The 23,992-nt window shown below is 28.7% G+C and overlaps 7 protein-coding genes across 14 annotated transcripts; 3 read left to right on the top strand and 4 right to left on the bottom strand.

Moving 5' to 3' along the window:
• The first annotated feature begins 1,731 nt into the window (after positions 1-1,731).
• Positions 1,732-3,607, top strand: LOC107065427 (protein FRA10AC1 homolog). The gene is made up of 4 exons (XM_015319114.2): positions 1,732-2,084; positions 2,280-2,448; positions 2,560-2,719; positions 2,793-3,607. Exons 1-4 carry the CDS (start codon positions 1,894-1,896, stop codon positions 3,104-3,106), a joined length of 834 nt encoding a protein of 277 aa, XP_015174600.2. The 5' UTR covers positions 1,732-1,893; the 3' UTR covers positions 3,107-3,607.
• Positions 3,470-5,510, top strand: Tfb4 (transcription factor B4). Of its 2 annotated transcripts, XM_089177658.1 has the most exons (7): positions 3,470-3,607; positions 3,689-4,185; positions 4,263-4,385; positions 4,471-4,606; positions 4,685-4,721; positions 4,794-4,886; positions 5,313-5,510. In XM_089177658.1, exons 1-6 carry the CDS (start codon positions 3,577-3,579, stop codon positions 4,867-4,869), a joined length of 900 nt encoding a protein of 299 aa, XP_089033784.1. In that variant the 5' UTR covers positions 3,470-3,576; the 3' UTR covers positions 4,870-4,886; positions 5,313-5,510. The 2 variants fall into 2 exon arrangements, with proteins under 2 accessions (XP_089033784.1, XP_015174593.1); XM_015319107.2 differs by lacking the exon at positions 5,313-5,510 and having other exon boundaries at positions 4,794-4,950.
• On the bottom strand, positions 5,000-6,788 carry LOC107065393 (sideroflexin-2). Its single transcript, XM_089177663.1, has 6 exons — positions 6,425-6,788; positions 5,989-6,159; positions 5,711-5,921; positions 5,349-5,641; positions 5,218-5,265; positions 5,000-5,111 (listed from the first exon to the last, which is right to left on the bottom strand). The coding sequence occupies exons 1-6, from the start codon at positions 6,667-6,669 to the stop codon at positions 5,000-5,002; spliced, it is 1,080 nt and encodes a 359-aa protein (XP_089033789.1). The 5' UTR covers positions 6,670-6,788.
• Positions 6,789-7,104: 316 nt separating this feature from the next.
• On the bottom strand, positions 7,105-8,653 carry LOC149030799 (uncharacterized). Its single transcript, XM_089177662.1, has 2 exons — positions 7,995-8,653; positions 7,105-7,899 (listed from the first exon to the last, which is right to left on the bottom strand). The coding sequence occupies exons 1-2, from the start codon at positions 8,350-8,352 to the stop codon at positions 7,232-7,234; spliced, it is 1,026 nt and encodes a 341-aa protein (XP_089033788.1). The 5' UTR covers positions 8,353-8,653; the 3' UTR covers positions 7,105-7,231.
• Positions 8,654-8,794: 141 nt separating this feature from the next.
• On the bottom strand, positions 8,795-11,959 carry Ing3 (inhibitor of growth family, member 3). Of its 2 annotated transcripts, XM_015319098.2 has the most exons (6): positions 11,818-11,959; positions 11,292-11,363; positions 10,808-11,167; positions 10,303-10,720; positions 10,020-10,221; positions 8,795-9,935 (listed from the first exon to the last, which is right to left on the bottom strand). In XM_015319098.2, the coding sequence occupies exons 1-6, from the start codon at positions 11,843-11,845 to the stop codon at positions 9,819-9,821; spliced, it is 1,197 nt and encodes a 398-aa protein (XP_015174584.1). In that variant the 5' UTR covers positions 11,846-11,959; the 3' UTR covers positions 8,795-9,818. The 2 variants fall into 2 exon arrangements, with proteins under 2 accessions (XP_015174584.1, XP_015174586.1); XM_015319100.2 differs by lacking the exon at positions 11,818-11,959 and having other exon boundaries at positions 11,248-11,363.
• Positions 11,908-13,004, top strand: LOC149030798 (anaphase-promoting complex subunit CDC26). 2 transcript variants are annotated; one of them, XM_089177660.1, is made up of 2 exons: positions 11,908-12,029; positions 12,575-13,004. In XM_089177660.1, the coding sequence occupies exon 2, from the start codon at positions 12,602-12,604 to the stop codon at positions 12,821-12,823; it is 222 nt and encodes a 73-aa protein (XP_089033786.1). In that variant the 5' UTR covers positions 11,908-12,029; positions 12,575-12,601; the 3' UTR covers positions 12,824-13,004. The 2 variants fall into 2 exon arrangements, with proteins under 2 accessions (XP_089033786.1, XP_089033787.1); XM_089177661.1 differs by lacking the exon at positions 11,908-12,029 and adding an exon at positions 12,063-12,200.
• Positions 12,926-18,012, bottom strand: LOC107065422 (sideroflexin-2). Of its 5 annotated transcripts, none has more exons than XM_015319102.2 (10): positions 17,856-18,005; positions 17,129-17,319; positions 16,316-16,529; positions 15,731-15,901; positions 15,146-15,344; positions 14,938-15,063; positions 14,762-14,828; positions 14,565-14,664; positions 14,415-14,462; positions 12,926-14,283 (listed from the first exon to the last, which is right to left on the bottom strand). In XM_015319102.2, exons 3-10 carry the CDS (start codon positions 16,468-16,470, stop codon positions 14,169-14,171), a joined length of 981 nt encoding a protein of 326 aa, XP_015174588.1. In that variant the 5' UTR covers positions 16,471-16,529; positions 17,129-17,319; positions 17,856-18,005; the 3' UTR covers positions 12,926-14,168. The 5 variants fall into 5 exon arrangements, with proteins under 5 accessions (XP_015174588.1, XP_015174590.1, XP_015174591.1 ...); XM_015319104.2 differs by having other exon boundaries at positions 17,192-17,319; XM_015319105.2 differs by lacking the exon at positions 17,129-17,319 and having other exon boundaries at positions 17,856-18,012.
• Positions 18,013-23,992: the final 5,980 nt, after the last annotated feature.

Genomic DNA, 23,992 nt, shown 5'->3' with positions numbered 1-23,992 from the left:
TTCTGTTATTTAAATGCGAATTTGTAACATGATCACCAAGATAACGGCACCGTGAACACAATTTAAGACAAGTCCTCGCCTTCAATTTGGACGTTGTCACTATCTTACAAAATTTACATAATTTATTATATTTTGCAACTGGTATTAAACATTTCTCTTGAAATGATCTGTATTTTTGCAAATTTTCCTCAAACATTTCACGAAATATAGGATCTTTAAACATAAATGAGTCTTTCAAGCTTTCGTACTCTTCTACTGGGGACGTCAAAATACGATAATAGATGTCTGGATTAAATATGATATTATTATATAGAGGAGAAACTTTATCTCGTGTTATGATATAAGGTATGTTATTAGCATTATCTTCCATTATTTTATTTATATACAACTTATCCAAATCCAATTGAAATCGAAACGGACAGTCACGATAATGTGTTTCGTTAAATTCACAATAAATGCAAATATCGTTATTTTTATATAACATTAAAACGCATGGATAAAGGTCGTATACATCATTGATAGAATACCATATCTTTATTGTAAGGTCCATAGTTTCAAACATGGAGTATAGATCTTTTTCCTGAAGTGCTGTCTTTAGTTTGGCATTTCTTACTTTACTTATAAAAATGTTTATAGCCGTTCTTTCAACAATTGTATCGTCTACATTTATGTCTTTATTAACGTTAGTTAAGTTGATTCTTTCTGTGTAGTAGTGTACTATTTGTAATAATCTTAATGCGAATCTCACAGGATTTTCATATACCTTCTGTTCTTGTTGATTAAGTTCGTCGATATATTGCTGTTCGTTCTTCAATATGTAAAATCTCTTCAATACCAACATTATTTCATCAAAATATATTAATCTTTGAGGAAATAACTTAGAAGCTTCTCCCTGAATTTTACTACGAATAATGTCTATAAACTCCCAATGTTTTGATAAATCTATCTGCTTAAAAGCTTCTTGGCATGATTCAATAAATGAAATCGGACTTATATCACCAGTACCAGTAAAAATCCCAATAGATTTTGTTGCCTGGTCTGGCGTAAGTTTTTTATCTTTAAAAAGATCTAATTTCTCACTTAAATTTGCCATAGAGAGTTTTTCTGATAATGTATCCATTGAAGGTTGATTATTTGTATTACATTCGTTACATTTACCAGTTGCCATTTTAACAAATATTAATTTATATTAATAAATTTCGTAACTTATATTTGTTATCTCGAATATTTGTTGTGTATTTCTTCCAACTTATAGAATTCAACAAGATGGCTTCATACACTACTGCACTTCAATTTTCATTCGAAGTCTAATATAACTATCCACACGAAATATAAAATATGTTATTAATGCTAAAACTTGTATACTAACACAAATATCTCGTATTATAATTACTATATGACTTATTCCACATTCCACGATGATAAACAATAAAAATTATGCTTGCATGCACAAAACACGAGGTTAGAAAGGCTACCAGTTGTGTGTAGAAAATTATATATAGATATATATAAAGTAGATAGGATACTGTATTCTTCAATAAGTACCTACTATCGCCCACTGGTGGTCCCAGTGCTAACTAAAATGAATTTTTTACACAAAAAGTGCACTTCTAACTTTCTATATTATTATATATTCTTTGCTGCATTTATGTCATTTTCATATCTACTGCTGTTAATTTATCGATAATATTAAATATTAAAAGAAATTTTCTGTAAGCAACATTTTTTGTAGTAAAAAGATTCTTATACGTAGTAATTTTTATAAAATACTTGATTAGTTATCCATTATTGTTTATCATATAGTAGTGGTATAAACGTCTTTATCATTAAAGTAATATATATTATCATTAATATTAGAAGAAAAATCGTTCAAAAAATGTAAAATATTATTTAATGATAATTAAATATTCTATAATATATACAATCACAAAAAATTTAATTATTATATACATTTGTATAGAAAATTTCTTAACAAACATGTTCTCAGCTTACGCTTATTTATCTGCTTATGACAGACATAAAAAGCTTATAAATGACTATCTGTTATTAAAAGGAGAAACTGTAACATCTTTAAAGCGAGACACGTATGTATAGTATTATAATTTTGATTTAAAAATTTACATTAATTTCGTTTCATATCATTTCATATTTATATGAATATAGTGCTTTCTATTTAAAGTTTATACACATTAGGTACTTATCGGTATCTAATTATGAAAAATTAGATTGTAACATTATAAACCTTAAGCAGCTCTTGACGTTTCGGCCTGTGTTTCGAGGTCCCGAGATAAGAGAGACTATGATGTTATCAAAGAGAATCATAAATTTCTATGGGATGAGGATGAAGACCAACCTAGTACGTGGGAAGCTCGATTAGCTAAAAAATACTATGATAAATTGTTTAAAGAATATTGTATCTGTGATTTGACTTATTATAAATACAACAAGGTATGTTATTTTATTATTAATACTTTATATGTTTTATCATCAAAAAAAGAAAAAAAAATAGTAAGATAAAAATAAACAAATATGTTATAATTTTTATTTTCATTTACGAAGGTTGCGTTGAGATGGAGAACAGAGAAGGAAGTGATCGTAGGCAAAGGACAATTTGAATGTGGCAATAAAAAATGTACTTTAAAAGAAGACCTTCGTTCATGGGAAGTTAACTTTGGTTATATTGAACATGGAGAAAAGAAAAATGCTTTAATAACACTGCGTAAGTTAACAATAATTAAATATGTAGACTATATTATCATGTAATTTAATATTATTTTATTTTGAATACAAAGGTCTATGCCCAGAATGTTCAATGAAATTAAATTATCGATCTCAAAAGCGTGAAGTAAAAAGAAACAAGGCATTAAAACGTCTAGGATCACATCCTAAATCTGATATTGAAAAACCTAGTACATCCGATGATACATCTAATAATACGAGAATCAAAGAGAATGAAGATCTTTCAACGGCTGAAAATGTTGATAATACTGTGGATGAAGAATTGAAAGTTGAGAAATCTAATATTTGGAAAGAGAAACCCGTAGAATCAATAGAACGATCAAGAGAAGAAGAATTTGAAGAATATCTCGCTGACTTATTCATGTAAAAAAAATATAATTTTTTTTCATAGCTATATATCTACCATATTCATATGATAATAACTATTTTCCTATAATATCAATAGTGGATATATATTAGTAGTATTAATTAATTAAATATAAATTCTTCTTTATATTGATATTATTTCAGTTAAATATATGTTTGAACTCTATAATTAAGTAAAACTATATTATTCTATTTAAAATTTATTAAAATTTTAAATAATTCTAATCTTTCTATAGATATTTTGTAATATAATAAATAAGTAGTCTAAATTATGTACACAAATTTATTAACCTTAAAATTCCTCAATCATATTTTTTAGGTTAAGGTACTAAATGTTTGGTATTATGCTTCCCCATTCTATAATTTGACTGTAGTTTATATTATAGTTTAAGGATAAAAGAGATATGGAGAAAAGTATATAAAATATTGAAAATATTTGTAAATTGTATAAATAAATAATAGAATAAAAATATGTCTGTTGAGAAAACTAGTGAAAAAATTGGTGAGAATATAACAGTTAAATAATTAAATTTACTATTGATTGTTTGTTGAGGTTATGAAGTAATGATCGTTTCTTTTACAGAGAAAGAAAAAAATTTATTAATTATTGTGTTAGATGTAAATCCATTACAGAGAATAGTTAAAGAAGAAACAAAAATATTGACACAATGTTTAGATTCAACAATCGTATTTGCAAATGCACATTTAATGCAAGCATCAAACAATCAATTAGCAGTGATGGCTTGTCATGGACATGGAGCTACATTTTTATATCCTTCTGATAAGAACAATGATATACGTCAAATAGATGGACAATATGAAAAATTTACAGAGTTAGAACGTACCGTTCGACAACAAATACAACTATTTGTTAATCAAATACCCTTAGATTCTTCGTTGAATGGCGAAAGTCTTATTTCTGGAGCACTTTCTATGGCGTTATGTTATATTTCAAGGATATCTCAGGATAAAGATGGAGATGAGAAATTCTCCTCAAGAATACTCGTAATCACTGCAAGTAATGACTCAACCATGCAATACATGAATTATATGAATATATTTTTTACGGCACAGAAAATGGTTTGTATTCTATATACTGTACATCAGTTATTATAAATTATTATCATCAATGCGAACATTTGATTACATTTATTTAGGGTGTTATACTGGATGTATGTAGTTTGGATCAAGAATTAACATTGTTACAACAAGGCTGTGATATAACTGGTGGAAATTATTTGAAAGTACCACAATTAAATGGATTACTGCAGTATTTATTAGTATGTTTAAACTTTATATATATATAAAAAGTATATAGCAAAAAACAAAAACAAGAGTCTTAACAAAATTTAATTTTCTTTTTAGTGGGTTTTTTTACCAGATTCTAGTGTTAGATCAAAATTAGTGTTACCTCCTCCAGTAGAGGTTGATTATCGTGCAGCGTGCTTTTGTCATCAAGAACTTGTAGATATTGGTTACGTATGCTCTGTCTGTTTATCAAGTAAGACAATTTTCAAACATACAGTATATATTACTTCTTTCTCTCTAAGATATATTAAATAATATTTTTTATTTATAGTTTTCTGTAAATTTAGTCCAATTTGTACCACGTGCCAGTAAGTATATTTATCTAATGATATGCGGTAATATTTTCAAGAATTTTGTTTCTAATTACGATTATCTTACAGTACAGTGTACAAGATGCCAGGACCAATACCAATGAAAATGAAGAAAAAGAAAAAAAATTTAGATATCACACATTGATTATGTCGTATTTAACGGTAATATGAACAATTTTGTACAATTACAAATATACGTATACACTTTTTTTACAAGCATTGAAAATATTTATTGTAATGAGTAATGAAATATTGATGTGTTATTTAATATCACATTACAATCCTTTTTTATAGTAAACTCTATCCGGCAACTCTTCCTTTTCAATTTTTTCTTTAAATTCATTATACTCTAATGGATATATCTTCATTAAATCTGGCCTCATAGAACTAAATTATCATAAAAGAAATTTTTGTTAAATATATATTAAAAATAAAAATATTACAGCTTTTATTATTACAGATAATTACAGAAACATAAGTAAATTGTTCTTACTTGCACAGTGGAAATAATGCCAGTGCCGAGGGAATCATCACTAACAATCTATGTATATGGCATAATATAATTAAACATATATATGTATTTTATAGGTACACTATAATATTCTAAAACAAGAAAAAACATACGAAACAAGACATAAGCTCAGCTTGATCGGAAATAAGATCCATGGACGACGATAATATAAACACGTTGCTTTTATATATTCTGCTGCAATTGGAATCATAATCATTGTTGGAGTTACAGTTAACGTTCTAGTAAAAAAGCATTCAGAGGCTGCTTTAATTGCAGCAACTTTTGAATTCATTAAATGATCTTCATGAACAACCCATATAGGAATTCCTTTGCTAATTTCTTTTCGTCGTATAACAGCAAAATTAACCAAATTTCCAATCGTTAATCCTCCCAATGGAATCAGTCGCTATATTTTAATAATTATAACATTGCCTTTTGTACAAAAAAAAAAAAAAGAAATATTTCATAAATTAACCGTGAATATTGGTCCTTTGCAGACAAACATTTTCTTCAATCCAAGAACCGTCATGCAGCTAGCAGCACTGCTGCACAAAAAGGCTTCTTCTACTATGGTATCATTTTCAGATTCGTTTATCTCTTTATCTTTTATATTTCTGTTTGTATAGTTAACGATAGTAGTAAATGCCTGATTAATTATTTGCAAGCTTAAGAGAGCAGCTGTAGATCTAAAGAACAATAAATTATGCGAGATCGATTTCATTTGGATAATTATTAACAATTATTTGTTTATACTTGTAAAAAGTCATCATTGCCATAAGTAGAATGGCGTTACCGGGAAATTGAAACGACATTCTACCAAGGAGATTCATCAATTCATCATTATCAGGATGAAAGGAACTGTCGTAAAGTTTCTTCGCATAAATAATATCTTTTTTTGTCAGATCTTCTGGTTCATTTCCCAGCCTAGAATCTAACTCTTTTTATATCTTACAATATATTTTATATGTAATGAATATTTATATCATAAAATATAATGTAAATATACATAAAATACATACACCAGGATGGATTGAAAAGTTTTAAGCCTAGCATAGGAACATTGGTCAAATGCATAATTTGTTTTTTTAAATAAACGTTTTTTTTTTTGTTAAGTATCAGAAATTTTCAATTCATCCTCGCATAAATTTCTCAAGAAATCGCATCTATGATATTTTGTATCATTACTCACGCATAATCGTGACAAAGTTGTTTAGCTTGAAATAATTTTTGTTTCGGTACAAAAATAGTTCGGAAATCGCTAATGAAAGCCATTTGTTTCCATCTTCCAATATAAGTATTTTGATCCCATAATGACTCGTCAATGTTTATTCGTTCTTCTAAATTGCATTCTTTTAAATTTATATCCTTATTTGACACTTCCATCAACTTATTTTTGCTTTTTACAATTTGCGATATCGTACGCGTTTCATCCATCGTATATAATATGAATTTCTTTCAAAAGTTTAACTTAGAAAAATCATTTAAAGAAAACTGAATTGTAAGATAATACTAAGTCTAATCGATCTGTATTTTAATTAATTTATTTTTCCTTGTTTTCATAAATCTATGTTCATGTGAAAGTATCATTTGCTTTCTAATAAATCAAAATTTTAAAATATAGAAAATTAATTCGATAATTCGATATTTAATATTCGAAGGCAATATCAGAATGGTATAATTTTATTTATGAGTCGGTTGAAAAGTTTTGAGCCTCGACTCATAACAAAATTTTATTTCTTTTTTAATTAAAGTTATATGGAAAAACGATTGTACTTATAGTTCATATTTTCCCGCATTCTTCGCTAGAGTCAAATAACACACTCCTTCTAACGAAACGTATAAATAATTTTAATTATTCGATAAATTATATTGTAAATTCATAAATAAATGTTCATAGAAGAAATATAATTTCGAGAAAAACAAGTAATAATATTTAAATAATGAATAAATATATTTTCTTATAAACTTTGTAAAAAAAAGAAAAAAAAACAGGAAATTATAAAAAAGATTTTTCAATATTTTTATCATGAGAGAATGCATTGCAATAATTAAAATCGCACGTGGAAGTCTGCACATGCGCGATCTGCCTTGGACGCATTTTGATTGGCCCAAGATCTATAGCCGCTCTAATTGGCCAGCCAGTGCCCACGTGACATTGCTCGGTACGATACATCGAAGGTGTCTTGTAAACATCATTCCGCGACAATTTGAAAACAGTTGGAAATTTTGCGACAGCGTGATATGATGTCAAATTCGTTAGTACATAATCGTAATGCGTTTTATAAGTGCTAGTGTATCCTTTATACGGTATTACGCATAATCTTTTTGGATAAATCAAAGGAGGATTAGAAGTACAACGTGGAAAAGGCAAGGGACCTTTCGTAGGTATACTTTTTGGTAGAAAATTATGACATTTAGATTTTTTGTTAATATTTTTTTCAGCAACATTACTGGCTCTTTCATTAGATGTAAAATTAATGTGCGTCATCTTAGTGGTGCTTACCAATGAATCCAAATGTTTATAAAAACCAGGTTCGTTCGAGGCTATCGTAGGAAATTCGTGTTTGCCCGTGTTTACTATTGGACAAATTGCGTCATCTATAGGACTACTCTGTGATAAAGTCCATGACCCAAATGGAATTGTTCTTCTCATATAAGTTGACCCTTATTATTTTCGATTCAAATTTCGATTTATACAAAAATTTAGTTAATAGATAATGATTGATGATTTCGAAGGAAAAAAAGAGATTACGACTAACCAGTAGTCGTTGAATGGGTTAATGGTCGTACCGGATCCTTCCTAAATTTTTCACATAAATTCTTTAAAGTAGGTCTTGCCGCTATCGATGATCTTCGATAAGTTTCAGATCGGTCTTCGATCAATTTCAGTTTATAATCTTTATTGTAAGATGACACGTAATGTTCCAAGAATTCTTCACCCTTTATTGATTTAATTTCACATTTGGTTTTAAACCTTACGTTATTATGTTGTTGTTTTTTTAATGACCATGGACTTTGACTTTGATAAAAATAAGACCTTTCATATGAAGTTTGAAAACGGTTACATGGTTTTTTTACTTCAACACGTACGAAACGTTTTCGTGGACAAGTAGGCATAATTGTTATTGATATTTTTTAATTTCTATTTTTTTTTTTTTAAATTGTATACACGATAAGAAAATAAAGAACAAGAAATAAACACTTTTCTTAACATACACATAAATCAAAAAAATAAATATTTATCTTCAATCATGTAAAATGAAAAATGTGAGGAAACAAAAAAAAAACAATCGTTTTTCTAAGAAATTAAAAAGTAGAAAGACGATTATTTGTTCCAATGAAAAAGGAGTTTTAAAAAGTTATATATAGCAGGACTTCTCAAACTCTTTCACTTGAGGACTTATGCTTCCAGAAATTTTCCAATTTTCCTAACATTTCTTCAACCTCCAAATTTAGTTATGTGACCCCATGTGAGGGGGTTTTGCAACTCATATTTTAAGAAGCCCTGATATAGAAACAAGCAAATTTTTCAAATACAAATTGATAAACAAGTAATGAATTGAAGTATTTCTGCATTGTTCATTTTATTTTATACACGAAATCGCTACAATGTTTCTTTTTGAAATTAGTAGTTTCAGTAATGATTATTATTTTTTTGTTCTCTCTTTCTCTTTCTTTTTGTTTCATTAACTGTTTCTTATTTTTCTTTCTTTTTTCCTTGCCCTGTTTTTGTATCTTTTTAAATACTTTTTTTCCCTTTAAAAGCGTAAAACACGTATGTTAGAATTTTTTTATTAGCCTTGCTCATTCATTCGTTTGAAAATAGTTAACGAATGAATCGAGCGGACTATTTAAGCTTGTCCGGACTAATAATTATATATTATACCAGATGAAATTTTTTTAGTTAAGGACGTAACACAAAATTAAATACGTCGATTTTTGAGAAAATTAATTTCGTGTACCTTCTATTATTATTATCATTATTATTATTATTATTATTATTATTATTATTATTATTATTATTATTATTAATATTATTATTATTATCAGTCCCATAGATCGTATATTTAGTCAAGAGGAAAAAGTTTTATTTTCCAATGTGAATTTATAGAAACTAGCTAAAAGTGGTTACAGTGTAGGATGATGCGAAAGGTTTTTATAAATCATTTTAAATGATGATAATAATAACAATGATAATAAAAAAGAAAAAAGATTGATTGAAAGTTTAATAATAAAATACAACAGGGGTAAATTTAATTATTCTGTTCGCATCATCTCAACTGATTTCCTTAGTTCTCCTACAATAAAAACACAGTAAAAATCAAAAGTCCAGCGAGAAAGATCAAATGTGTCACTAAAACTTCTTTATCTTGGTCAGCTTTCTGCTTAACTAAACAGAAACACAAAACCTTAAATACGCAAGACCAAGCCCGAATAAAAAGTAATGACTTAAATTTGAACGCGTTGAAAAATTTATATAAAATGAAATTAACAGATTCCTAACTAAGTTGGTACCCGATAAACAGTTCCTAAGAGGTAGGTAGCAATCCATCCTTATAGCTTATCCACTAATTATAGTGAAATCAATTTTTTCGACCTCCTCGTCTCTTCATAGAAGATGTACATTGAGGACAGTACCACTTCCCTTTTGGTGGTGCAGTAATACCAACACATGGGTAGTGGAACCATTCGAAAGGGCACTAAAAATCAAAGATAATTAATATTTAATATATTCAATTTAAAAAAAGATTTATAAAATGACATAAATAATAGGACATTCTTACGTCTGAATTATCGCAAGCAACCATATCTCCATAAGATACTTGATTGCATATACAATATCTTGGTTCATTAGGATCATACGTCCAATCTGGATTATCTGAATCCGTGACCGTCGTTGTCGTTGTCGTCGTTACGATTGGTGGTGATACAGGTTGTTGAACCGTGGCAGCAATGACACTTGAGCTTGGAATGGGATTTACTTTCCTGTATTATAGCACCACATTAAGTAACAAATATTCAATTAAAATAACTTTTTATAAAGTATGGTACTAAAAGGTTGCATACTTTTTATGCTTTTTAGTTGTTTCGTGGATAGCTGCGATAGCAGTTTGAGCAGCTCCAGCTAATTCTCTACTAAATTCGGCAGCATGGACACCACCTATATTAATGGCCTCGTAACTAGCTTTTAAACTAGCTGTCCGCCTGCCTTGTTGCATTTGTTGTGTTGCAGCTATAGCTTGAGAAGCAGCTGCTGCTATGGCATTACCACCAGCGCCTATATGACCAAGGTTATAGCTCACAGAGCCAACTGAATTCACAATAGCGGATGGGGTTGATGGTACGCTTGTAGGTGCTATTATTGGTCCGGAATTAGTTGATGTGGGCCGGGACTCAGGAAGACTTGGAGGAATTTTTTCTATCGCTAATCGTTTCTCTATAGAAGTAGAAGACGTATTGGAATCTCTCCTTTTCTCTGATCGAGCTGCAAAATATTAATTAACATTTTATAATTCAGAAATTAAAGACACATTAAGAGATCAGACATAATTAATATCAATATCCAACTTACAATGACCATGATTGTCTCGTGATCTACTAGGCGTGAAACTATAATGATTTTCTTTTTGACTGCTATTCGTAGAAGGTTGATCTAACTCTAAAGATCTTTTTTCCAAAATTTCAGTTATTCCTTTATTATCAGCTTCTAATTCCATTTTAAATTTATGTAATTCTTGATCTAGCCTTCTTAAATATCTGTCTACTAAATCGTACATTTGATTAGCTAAATGTACTTTCTCATCCGCATCTTCTAAAGTTTTATAATATTCTTTTCTAATAGCTTCATACTCTGCTTCCTTTTCATTAGGCTTCATCTTTTTGGCATTTGAAAAAAATGTCTTAACTTTTTTCTCTAAACTATCCATAGAATCTGAAAACAATTAAAACATGCTATAAAATAGTCTTACATTGAGAGCACATATTGAAGAAATATTCTTTTTCTATACATACAAATTTATATAAACAGGCATGAGAGCATCGCATAGAATACATACTTTGTACACCTAAATCCATTTCTCTCATTTCAGTGAACCGGTCCCTTAATTCTTGTGGGAGATGCTCTATCACTAAAAAAAATAAATGAACAGGGTCAACATAACCAAATTAAATAACATTACAGTTGTCATGTTTCAAATAATAACAATTTAGAAATAATTGAATAATATATAATAATATTATGTCGTAGATATGTTAAAATTATTCATATTATTGTTAAAATGTTTGAAAAAGCTTTAAAAAGTAGTAATAATTCTACTAATCATTTGACAAATATCTTCTTAACCTAAAAATTATGAACATTCTATGAAGGAATGTAGTCCTTTTCTCGTGGAAAATTTGTTGATGTAGAAAGTTAAATGGTGTCATTTGTGGTATTTTCATCGGTAGGTGCAACATCAAAATTGAAAACTATTTAAAAAATAAATTGTGAAATGTTTTCTCATGAAGGAGGGTGTATTCGGAAAGGTTAGTAAGTTTTCTCGTGAAGCAGGATAAAACGAAGCACGCCTCGTTTTTACGTACTTTCAACATAATCTTCCAAGTAAAGCATCCTCTCGTACCGAAGTTACCTTCACCGCTGTCCGATTTATAATAATTAATAATTTACAATAGGAGAGTGCTCGCCGCCGTAGAAGGATTAACGAAAATTGTAGCACTCGATCGGAAGCGTGTTTACGGCGGTCAGAAGTCTCGATCTACCCGCATGTTCTTATAAGTTATCAATAATAAAATTGGTACGAGTTTTCTAACTTATTCAAATCTAACGTCCTACGAAATAAATATCATACGATCGAAAAATAAGGGAATCAATTATCAGTTCATTCTAATTAATCCAGCATAATTTCTAATTAATACTGCTCAGTTCTCCGTTCCGGTATTGTCCGCCATCTTATGGACCTTATCAGGTCCGTATATAGTTAAATCGTTTTTTGTTCCTCGGGGCACTCCCATAAATTCTGAATCAAACTTTTCTTTTCATTTCTTTTTTAATAAAATATTATTATAATTATTGTAATTATCTTTCACACATTGTGTGAAATATTTCATTCATTCATATTTAACATTCATAAATAAATAAGAAGAATATTAGAAAAGTCAAAGTAAATCTTTGTTATGGCAAATTCAAGTGAATTACGTGTTCTTTCATTCATCTTCTTTGAATGAACGAGCACGTTCATTGGCTACTGATAAAAACGTCCAATAATCTTTTTATTATTCAATAGGGTATTGTACAGTATCATACCAAATTGAACGTAATCGTATAATCACGTTTTCGCAGATTATTTTTGAAATAGATTGAAACAAAATGATTCGAAGAAATCCAACGAAAATCGAGTTGCGATTGGACGACTTGCAGGAGTACGAAGCTATGAAAAAAGCACACGAAGCAAAGAAGGAAGCTGAGAGGCAACAAAATTTTAATCCTCCTTCATGGAATGGAAAAGTTCCACAAAATGAAATTCACGAACGTATTGGATACATACCACAACAAAATCAACAACCTAGACATTCGAGGCCTAACATATAAGCGAATAATTTTTATTTATTTATTCTTAAGAAAAAAGAATCATAATAATAATAATAAATATAAAATACAAGTGAAGGATGTAATAAATTCTAAAACAAAATCTCATTTTCAGCACAATTTCTTTTGTAATGTTTACTGAGATTTTACTAAAATATACATGGCAGCATATTATTCTTTTCAATTTTTTTTATATATTTTAATTCGACCTTCTAAGAACCAGTTGGCGAGTTCTCGTGCGATATGACTAGTTTAGTTAATTCTTTTTTAGGCATGGTGTTTCTTTCATTTGAAATACACTATTAAAGTAACAATTGAGCTTTTTCACAATCCAAAGGGATTAATTCCACTTTTGAAATGTTATTTTCATTTTATTGTTAAAGCACTTTTAATTGAAGTACTTCAATTTTTATATTTCAAATAAATTTGATTAATAAATTATATAATACTTTACATTATTAATTATAAAAAATTAATCATAATTTTACCTTATGTTTGTAAAATAAAATACAATATTAATTATTGAATTATTTCAAAATATAGAAAAACTACATCTGTAACAATAAATTCTGTGTTTGAATATACAAATATTGTAGAAGAAAAATTTCCACGCATGCATTGAATTATAAATGCTTTTTACTTTTTATTTCGTGGAGTTAAGTACTTTGGTAAATGAATAGCTCGAATAATAAGTATCATTGCCTGAGATATGAAACGTAAGAACAAAAAGATATGTCAAATTATTGATAATCATTTAAAAGTGCTAATTAGCACTTATTTATTGCTAATTAAATGATTTTGTTTCCTCTTTGTGTTGTCCCTCTTACCCTTCGTTTACGCATTAATATAGCATATGAAAGACAAAAAGATAATGTCTTCCTATAGCACAAAGCACCAGTTTATTTATTGTCACTGTTTATTCTTATTACTGCTTGCTTCATCCTACCAGACGATTGCTTGCCTTTTCAACGAAAATGTTTCTATATAATATTTGTAAATGTAATCTGAGAAATGTTTGATTAATTCATCTACATGAGCTAACTTCATGTATATAAACGTATAGACAATTAGAAAAAAAAAAAAAAACAAACAAACAAACAATATAAACAAAAATAATAAAAAAATTATTTGAATGTACAACAAATAGCACCGTAATACCTAGAATATAAATTATTATTATACTTATTATCATCGCTATCATCTCTATCATTGATATCAATCTCAATAATTCACAATTCTATTGAGATTATTAGATCAAACTTAGTTCTAACAAGTTTCTCACGAGGAACTTAAACAACAAGACGTCATTATTATTATTATTCGTTTTTGGTGTGAATCTTTGAGCGTATTATAATCCCTTGTTGAAATAAAGATACTTAGGTATATCTTTTCCTTCGCAATTCTTCAATAAAAGTTCGTAACTTTCCGGTTCCCATCGTTGTAAAGTACTGACTGCGATCGAACTAAGAAGAAACAACATATTGATACGAGAATTTCGATAATGATAGTGTACTTCTTTTCTTTTACGACCATTAGATTAAATCTCGAGGATTTTTGTCTTGTTTTTGGTTTGTTTGTTAAAACGTAAACTTACCAATTTTGCGGGAACAACGCACAAGCAGTCGGCACCATGAACGTTAAGCTGAAAAAGTCATCAATGATTTCATAAACGTCTTCGTTTCGTTACTTTTTAATGAAATTTTGAAAAAAAAGTATAGAAAGTTTTTGAAAAAGTTATACTTACAAGCATCCAACCATCATGACCTGTATGGGTGCATGTAACAGTTTAATTTTTTGCATCCATGCGTATTTTTCTAATCTTTCCATTATGGGTGGAAGAATCACTGAAATGATATAAATATTGAATTATTTTATATATAAATATATATATGTGAATATTACTGGTATAATGTAAAGCTTCTTTTTTAAGGTCATACTTACACATGCCAGGTGCACACATAATGATTCTCGAGATAACAACTTGACTGATGCCCTTCGCAGCAGCGATCTTAAAAATTTATTAAATTATATTAAATGAACATTAATAATATTTTATTCTATTAATATTACAAATTTTGATTTGTATATTCCTCAAAGAATAAAAATCTAATGTTTACCTTGGATTTACTAAGTTTTCGACCATTTTCATCGGTAACTTCGATGCCATGGAGTATCTCATTTTGTCTCATTAGCGGTATATTCGCACAATTAGCAGCAGCCACCGCAGCGAATGGCACGTACCTCTGCGAAGATTAACGGATTACCGATCGATACCGTTAAATATAACGTGTTAGTAATAGATAATGATTGACCCGATCAACTAACTGCCATTAAAGGATTTGCTCTTTTCTCCCAAAATGATTTGCATCCTATCGCTGTTATCATTGCTGCTGCTGTGGCACTCATATAAGCCATACCCAATTGACGTGTTGTCACTGGACTGTTTGCATTTCTATTGGTATAATTGACAAGTGCGTTAAATGATTGATTGACCCATTGCCAAAAAACTACAGCCGTGGTTGTTCTGAAATAATAATATTATTGTTTTAATTATTATTTTTATTCTTAAGAGAACTAAATTTTTGTAATGCTTTAAAAAATAAGATTTATATTATTTCTATTAGAATAATGTTGTAATTATTGGGTTGGTAAGAAAGTAATTTCGGTTTTCTTTCTTGCCAACCCAATGTATCTACGTTTTATAAATAACTTTAAAAATATTTGGAAAAATTAAATTTTCACTATTTTTGTTAAAAATAATTTTCTATTATATTTTTATTTATTTTAATGTTATAAATAATAAAAAAATACGTCAATAAGCATTAGATGGAAATATTTTTGCAAAGAAGCAAACGAGTATAAGGATCAAAATAATAAAAAATAAAATAATAAAAGGTCAATGTTATTTACTTATAGAATTGGAGCATGGCACCGGTCACGGCCATACCACCTGGCACCTGGAAGGACATTCTACCAAAGACATTTTGTATATCACCAGTGTCTGGGTGATAGGCCGACTCGTAAAGTTTCTTGGCATAGATGATTTCTTCTTTCGTAGTACCAGCTGGCTCATTTCCAAGTCTGCAAAACAATATTGTTCAATACTGATGATGATTTCTTCGAAAATATTCGAACTATCCAAATAAAAGAAAGAAAACTTTTGAAATTTTTCAATTTATCTCGTAATCCACGTTCATTGACTTTTTTTTATTTTATTTTAATCGTTGTTAAAAGTCTAACATTTTTTTTTTTTTTGATTAATAAATATCTTTAAAATAAGTGAAGATAATTTCAAAAAAAAAAAAATATAGATTTAATCGCTATACCTTTTATTATCATTAAACGTAAATGAATGTTTTTTTTAACAATGAAAATTGTGTATCGATGGAAATGTTTTAACATTTAAAAAAAAAAAAAGATATCATCAAGCATTATTTATTTATAATATTTATACTTTAGTATTCTCATTTAAATTTCAAACGAACTTGTACTTACCTGTAATCTTCGCATAATTTCTTAGCAATAATTATTTGTTCTTCGGGTACGATGCAAGTCCGAAAATCCGTAACCCATGCAAAATGTTTCCATCTACCTGCAAAGGTACTTTGATCCCAAAGTGGCTTATCCAAATCCAATCTCTCGCTCGTCATTATGCTTGCTAATTAGAACACGTCTATTTTTCTCTTTTTTTTTCTTTTTCTATTTTGATCTGAAAAATTGTCATGAAAAACGAATATAATATCTAATGAATTACATTTTTATTATAATTTTAAATGGCAGTAAAAATACAATCACTTGAATAAATATCTTTTAAACTGCGTGAACATGTACTACTTTTGTACGCGTATGCGCATATTTATGATTGTATTATTTAACAAGTTTTCAAACGAATTCGTTATCGAAGATTCATCTAGTTTTACAAACAAAAAGTACATAATAAATTATTGTAACTAGTGATAAAATATTACTTGATGAAGTATTCAAATATTGGATAAAATTACAAACAAATTAGATGTATTCGTGATAACTTCGAATGAATATATATATATATCATATTTTTGAACTATTATTAATACAAAAAAAAATATTAAATGTTATCAATATTCATAAAACATAAAAAAACAAACAAGGTCAGACAGGGTTAAATAAAGATCATCAAATAGAAAATAAAGGTATAAAATTATGTGTATTAAAATAATCTATTTTAACGATCGGTTTATGTATAAAATTCTAAAAAAGAAAAAATATAAAAACAAACAAAATAATCATAAAACTCTCATCATAACATAGGTAAAATGATATACATACAGATAAATAAAAAGAGAATACAATCGATCATCGATTAGTTTAAAGCAATTTAGTTTTAATCACTCGATATCGCTTGAGAAAGTTCGGTGTCCAATCGTGCATGATCGTATCATGAAATGGCCGGGGCCCCGACTTCAATTGGCCGAATCCTGTCAATGTTTTCCACTCGACTTATTCGCGATAATATGTGTCTGCACAATGCGAGAAAAAGATAATTGCAATAGTTATAATCTTTTGATTTATTTATTATGGAATTAGATATATACTATCATAAAATCACTCCCTAAATAACTACAGTGACAACGAAGAGAGACACGAATGAGACAACAAAGTAGTCTCGAAAAATATCGATCATATCGTATTGTATCTACGAAACAGAGACATCCTTCTAACTCACATATTTACATCGTCAGATTTGAATTGTTTAGTTCGATAAAAAATTATAACAATTAAACGAACGTTACTAATCTTGATTTCTTTCTTCTGTTTATTTTTGATTTGTCTCTTTTGAATTCTGAAATTTTAACTGACACAGTGTTCAATGGTCTTCTGTGATAAACGTAGCTTCAAACCGACGACACGATTGGTAGATAATCTCTCTTGAAAAAATCCTAACATTCGTTCATTAAATTGTTCACACACAACTATTCGTATATTATGCAATAAGTTTTGAGAGATTATGTAAAACGGATGGTATATTCATTTTTTTTTCGTTGGATGAGCTTACCCGTTGAACGCGTACAACCTCCCTGGAGCTTCTGTTGGCTCCGGCTGTCTGACGTCAACGCGAGAGCGCGCTAATCTGCTGCTCCCCAATTTTGCCCTCTTTACTTAATACGTCCCTGGCTCCACTACCATCTTCCTTCTTAATACCCCACCCTTTTTTGTTTGCTCTTTTGGTTTATTCTTCTTCTTCTTCTTCTTCTTCTTTATTTTTTTCTTATTCTGTTACCACCTTTCTGACACGTGTGATCATTATTGCGATATTCGATTTTTTTTTCTAATCCTTTTATATTTTTTACAATTAGAGTACACAATCGAATGAACTCTTTTAAATAGCCGTTTGTTTTCCAATGTATTTTTTTCTCTCTCTCTTTCTCCCTTAAGGTGAAATATGAAAATACGATTCCTTATTCGAAATATCAAACATCTGACATCTCTGATGTTATATTTTTTTATTTTTTCATCTTCATCTATTCTTGATATTTGTATGCGTGTATTTTGTGCGCATGCGCATATTAAAATATTTTTTTGTTTAATCATTAACTAGTAGAAAGATAAAGAATTAAAGAAAGAGATAAATTTATGAGTCGTGCAAAAGGACGTAATTAAAGTTCTTGACGCGTTAAGAGATACTTGTAAAGATATGAAGTTTTCTAATAAGAAATCATATCTACTTTTAATCATTAAATAATACATATTTGAAATATACAATGACAAAGCATCGACGTGTTATTTATTATCAACTAATGGTGATCAAATTAAATAATCATTTTAAAAAATGAAATTAAATACTTACGTATTACTTACATATATATTTGACACATTTCATTTGATTAATGAGTTTTATCGGAAAATATAAAAACGGAGACAGATTTTCAATAACTCAGAATTTAAATAAATAAACAAATATTTTAAAAATCATTTTTACTAAAATATTTTTTCCTGAATACACACATACAGATATTCTTTTGAACGATTCAATATGTCTACCATTATGCCAAACTATGCAAAATTATATTTAAACTTATTTTAACTATTAAAAATACTATTTTTAATATTTATTTATTATTTATTTTTAGTATTATCTAAATATTGTTATATTATTGTTTGATTTAAATTTATATTACATACTTCTTATTAACCAACGTAGTTCATATATTATATATATATATTACATATGTATTCGTTAAATCCTTTGAATAAAACTAGTTTATTGTTAGGATAAGCGCTCTCATTATCTTCTTTATTTTTTTAATTCAAAGATGGCAAGAACAATGTTCTCTTTAAACAAATGCAAATGTTGAAATTTCTACTTTTAGAAAATAAATTCTCATGATACGTAGCGCAGTACGTATATATGCATGTATATATGTTTGTATACGTATGTATGTGTGTGTGTTTGGAACTTAAATATCGTATAGTATGAATACTGAAATAAATTCCTACTGTACAAATACTTAAATCTATCAATATATATATATGTATATATATATATGTACATATATGTGTGAACCTAATCGAAACTGCCATTCTTGTTATACTCTAGGGTACCGAAAACGCTCGATATGAACGCGCATTTCTCGGAGTTGCGCAAAGTTATTGGCACTATCGTAGTAGAGGATTCGTTCGGATAACGCATTTATTCAAATGTTACATATGCATCCAATCGCAAAATTATGACGTCCGTGAAAACAAAAAAATAGAGAGAGAGAGAGAGAGAGAGAGATAGGAAAATCTTGGAAATATTAACGACGTTTATAAGCTTAAGATTTATAAGTATCATCGCGTAATAATTTATTTCATTCGCTATAATCCACTTTTTTTTGTAAATACAATAAAAAAATGATTTGAATGTGCGCTTAATAGCTATAATAAATTTATATCATAATACTAATCTACATATCTTTCTATATGTATACTATTTTCTTATACAGTATATAATGATATTATATACTAATGATAAAACTATTATGTTTAATACTAGATATGCCACCATTTTCAGTATACTTATTTTTACCACACTAGTCAAAATGACTGGTGTACAAGAAAAAATGCTTTTTAAGGCTTTCAGTCTTTATTTACTCTTAAAAAATAACAAAAAATATTGAACAATAATAATTTCAATAGATAAATGGATTTATAGACATTTTTAAATAACAAAACGCTTAATTATTTACAGAAATCAAATGTTACGTGAAGTAGACAATTTGAATTAAAATGGCCCGACCAGTCAAAATGACTGTGTTAAGATTATATAATAGTATTTATAGTACAAATTATAATATCATTATAATATAAGAAAAAATTAATTCTATAGAAGGATAGAATTTATTCTCTATTTGATTGTAAATCGTTGAAATATGAAAAGAATAATTTATATTTTATTGTTAATTAATACAATAAATATTCAAAATAGTATTCTCATCAGCTGCAATACACTTGCGTAAACAGCTAATAAATGTCTGCTCAACTCTTTCTATACTATATCATCTGCATTGATAGATAACTTTCGCATTCAACTTAAGCATGCATCTAATATTCTCTTTCAAGTATCTCGATATATTGTTGGAATTTTTTTTATATCATTTTATTTGTTTCCATTGAAACAAATGTAAAAAAAAAAAATTGTTTACTAGTAGAATGTGAAAGATCATATCAATGACGACTAATAATATTTTATCAACAACTTTGAAATCGTGTAACACCGTAATACGCAATTATTCCTCGCGTACGAAATGTAATCGTAAATATAAAATTCTTTCGATTATATCGAATATTTATCGAATTCATCTTAATGTTCGCTGAAAATGAAGTAAAACAAAAAAAATTACAGATTTTTATAATGAAATTGAAAGATGACCTTGAAAATTCCGAGGAAGAAAAAATAGTAGAGAAAGTTTATTATAATCGTATTAAAAGCTTCATTTAAATCATGTTATATTAGACATACAAATTGTCGATTTGAAATGACAATTTATTGTTAATAAAATGAAACAAATTTTTCAAAAATACAGCGCATGACTTAAATGTTACGTAACTTTTTAAATTTCTTTTATTTGTATTCAATCTTATACAATTAAACTTATTTTAGAAAATTTATATGAAAAATATTTAGAAAAACATGCGTAGATAGTAAACATATACAGGGCCATTTCCAAAATATAGAATACGAAAAATACGCCGAATTTCATCACACCATCGCATTCTCATATATATATATTAGAGAACGTTCCTTTGTTTCGAGCCGTACGTACACTCATTCGCTTTTGTTCGAAATCTTTTCAGGTGTACCGCAAAACACACGGTTGTATATTCTAGCACGATGTCATCCGTGGCATTTATATATATATATATATATTTATGTGAATATATGCTTGTATGTAAAAGTAGAACTCGACCTCCTTTACGTTCTCGAGGTTCACACACACACACACTCATATGTTTAGCGAATATCTACGAAAAAAGAATTATATAGTTTTTCTAACTTTAGGTGATCAGTATTATTTTTTTTTAATCATTTATGTATTATTATTCGTTTTCGAAGAGATTATTAAATTATTAATGTAATCGATGTATAGGTCAAGCCACAAAAGTAGTTGAAACGCCAGACGACTAAACGACGAAAATTCGAAAATACTCAACGTTCAAAGAGATAGATAGAGATAGAAATATGTAAAGAGAGAAAAAAAGAGTGAGAGAAACGATCGATCGATTAACTCGTTACCACTTTTAGTTCTATTGCATTGGTCAATAAATAATGTGTCGATATTTGCAGTATTTTATATCTCGATAAACTAACAATAATAATTAAAATAAATAGTATTTTGATGTAACAACATTGTAGTATTTAAATTGATCGAATAATTTCGGAATTTTTTTTCATACAAAGTGGTATCTACTTTATTTGGACATAAGACGAAAATTCGAACAGTACTTACTAATTGAACAATTTAATTATACCGATGTATTCGTTACAAAAGATCAATATTTCGTTCGTTCAATTAGCAGCATTTTTTAAGGTTAGAATAGTTAACGTCTGGTTGATCCCTGATAGACGACCCTGATGGTAGAACAAATCTTGTAAGTAGAATTCTTTTCTGTATAGGGAGCAGGGTCTCGTTCTTTCAGATTGTCTCCGTTGTATATACTATATACATAGATACATGTATATATATATATATATATATATATATATATATATATATATATATATATGTATATATATATATTTAACAAAAGAAAAGAATGCTTTTAGATAGCGTGTATGAGCTGTCCATCAAGAATGAGTGAGAAAGAGAGAGAATATCGTGTGAAAGTAAATCTTACTTTAAAGTATTTGATTCGACCATGTCTTTTAGTAGAAAACATTTCCTTTAAAAAGTTACGAATGGTAGGATAAAAGAAAGAATCTCGAATAAAATAAAGCTAATTTTGGGATACTCAAAGACCCTCTTTCGATCGGTTGTCTTATTTGTGATGAGTAAATTTTTCTAATACTCGGGGTAATCGTATTAGTTAATACGGCCCTAACACATGCTGTCAGTACAGGAACGTAATAACTGGCTATATCTATTGAGTCCTTAAGGGGGATCTGGTATGTCGTTATTTATGTCGATAAATACAATTGATTGTGTAAATCTTTCTCACGTATCTTTCTCAATTCTCTTTTTTTACTTTATTTGGTCGTCATTAAAATAATAAATTAGTTTTACAATTATGTATGTGAGATTCGAATTATCGGATTGTTTCTTTAAAAGAAACAATAAGTTTATTATTTGATTTAATTGATCACTCATGATTTAATTCATAGAAAATATTTTTTATTATCATTGTTGTTATTATTTTATTCAATGTATTTGATTATGTGAATATTTGTTTTCATCAAATTCGAGTATTCGAAGCAAGCTTTCTTGAGTATTTGAGATATCCGAAATATTCATAGTAGATAAACGAAGGATAGGGTGTCAAGGGGATATAGGTTTATATAGATTAAATATTATCCTTGTGGCAAGAGTTCTCTCTCTTCTTTCTAATTCTGGTTCTGGTTGTTGTAACATTGGCGGTACAGTTCACAGATTCCTTGAGCGTAACCGCTGCTTATAGTCATACAATACATTACTTCCATCCATCGTTGTCATTGTCACGCGACTCTCCTGGACTTTCGCTTTAATGTTCGCACGAAAGCTCCCTCATCACAACGAATTTAACACTTTTCATTTCATTTATTTTATTATTTTTTCTTCCTTTTTTTCTTGGCTTTTTGTTTTCTAATTTGTTTAATTTTTTTTTTTATACAATCATATAGCAAATATTTTGTATTCTCGCAAGAAGGGAAGGAAACTTACGTAATAACTCAAACGGGGAGGCTGCGCAAGAATATTTTTATCGACGAGCAAGGGAAACATAGTTCTACGTAAACGCATACCTATGTGCATATACATTTTGTATTTGCAAAAAAGTCTCTGTTATCGTCCAAGTGTCAATTAGAGTCGTTCAAAAAGAAAACTTAGGAATGAAAAGTTCATTACTACATTTCGATAAACGTAGAGATAGATTTATTTATTCAATGTATAAATATTTTAGAGGTATATATACATATGTATATCAAAGTGATTATTAAGTATATTTATATAGTAAGAAAGGTTAATGCATTTCAAAAAATACAATATATTAGAAAAAAAGAGAAATAGATCGAAGATAGAAGCTAGAATGTTTTTCTAAAAAGAAAGAAAGAAAATATGTTCGAATAATGTTAATAGACATTATAATTTGAAAATGAACTTCCTTATTATTTATTTGATAAAAAATTGAAAAAAGAAAATAAAAATGAAAATATGAACAGGGTCCGGAGAAAAGATGCTATGGCAGTGAGTAGAGTGGGTATAGTGGGGGTAAGCTGACGGCACTGTCGGCGGCCAGCTGTACACGGCGTGGCGCGTCAGTCGGTGCTCGTTGAGTTCTCCCCACTACTCGGCATTACCTCCCCACTACTGAGTAAGCTCGTAACGGTGGCGGCCATCGGTGTATAGCGCGCGCGGTGTGTCTTTCGTCGAGCCATGGCCTCCATAGACACGGAGGCGAGCGAGGCAGCCCGAGCCGCTCCTCGCGTCATCGTCTATTCGAGAGAGAGAGAGAGAGAGA

Source organism: Polistes dominula, unplaced genomic scaffold (genome assembly GCF_049000335.1).
Source record: "Polistes dominula isolate Pdom_NZ unplaced genomic scaffold, Pdom_raw_medaka contig_24, whole genome shotgun sequence".
Taxonomy (NCBI): domain Eukaryota; kingdom Metazoa; phylum Arthropoda; class Insecta; order Hymenoptera; family Vespidae; genus Polistes; species Polistes dominula.
This window is presented reverse-complemented; position numbering and strand designations above follow the sequence as displayed.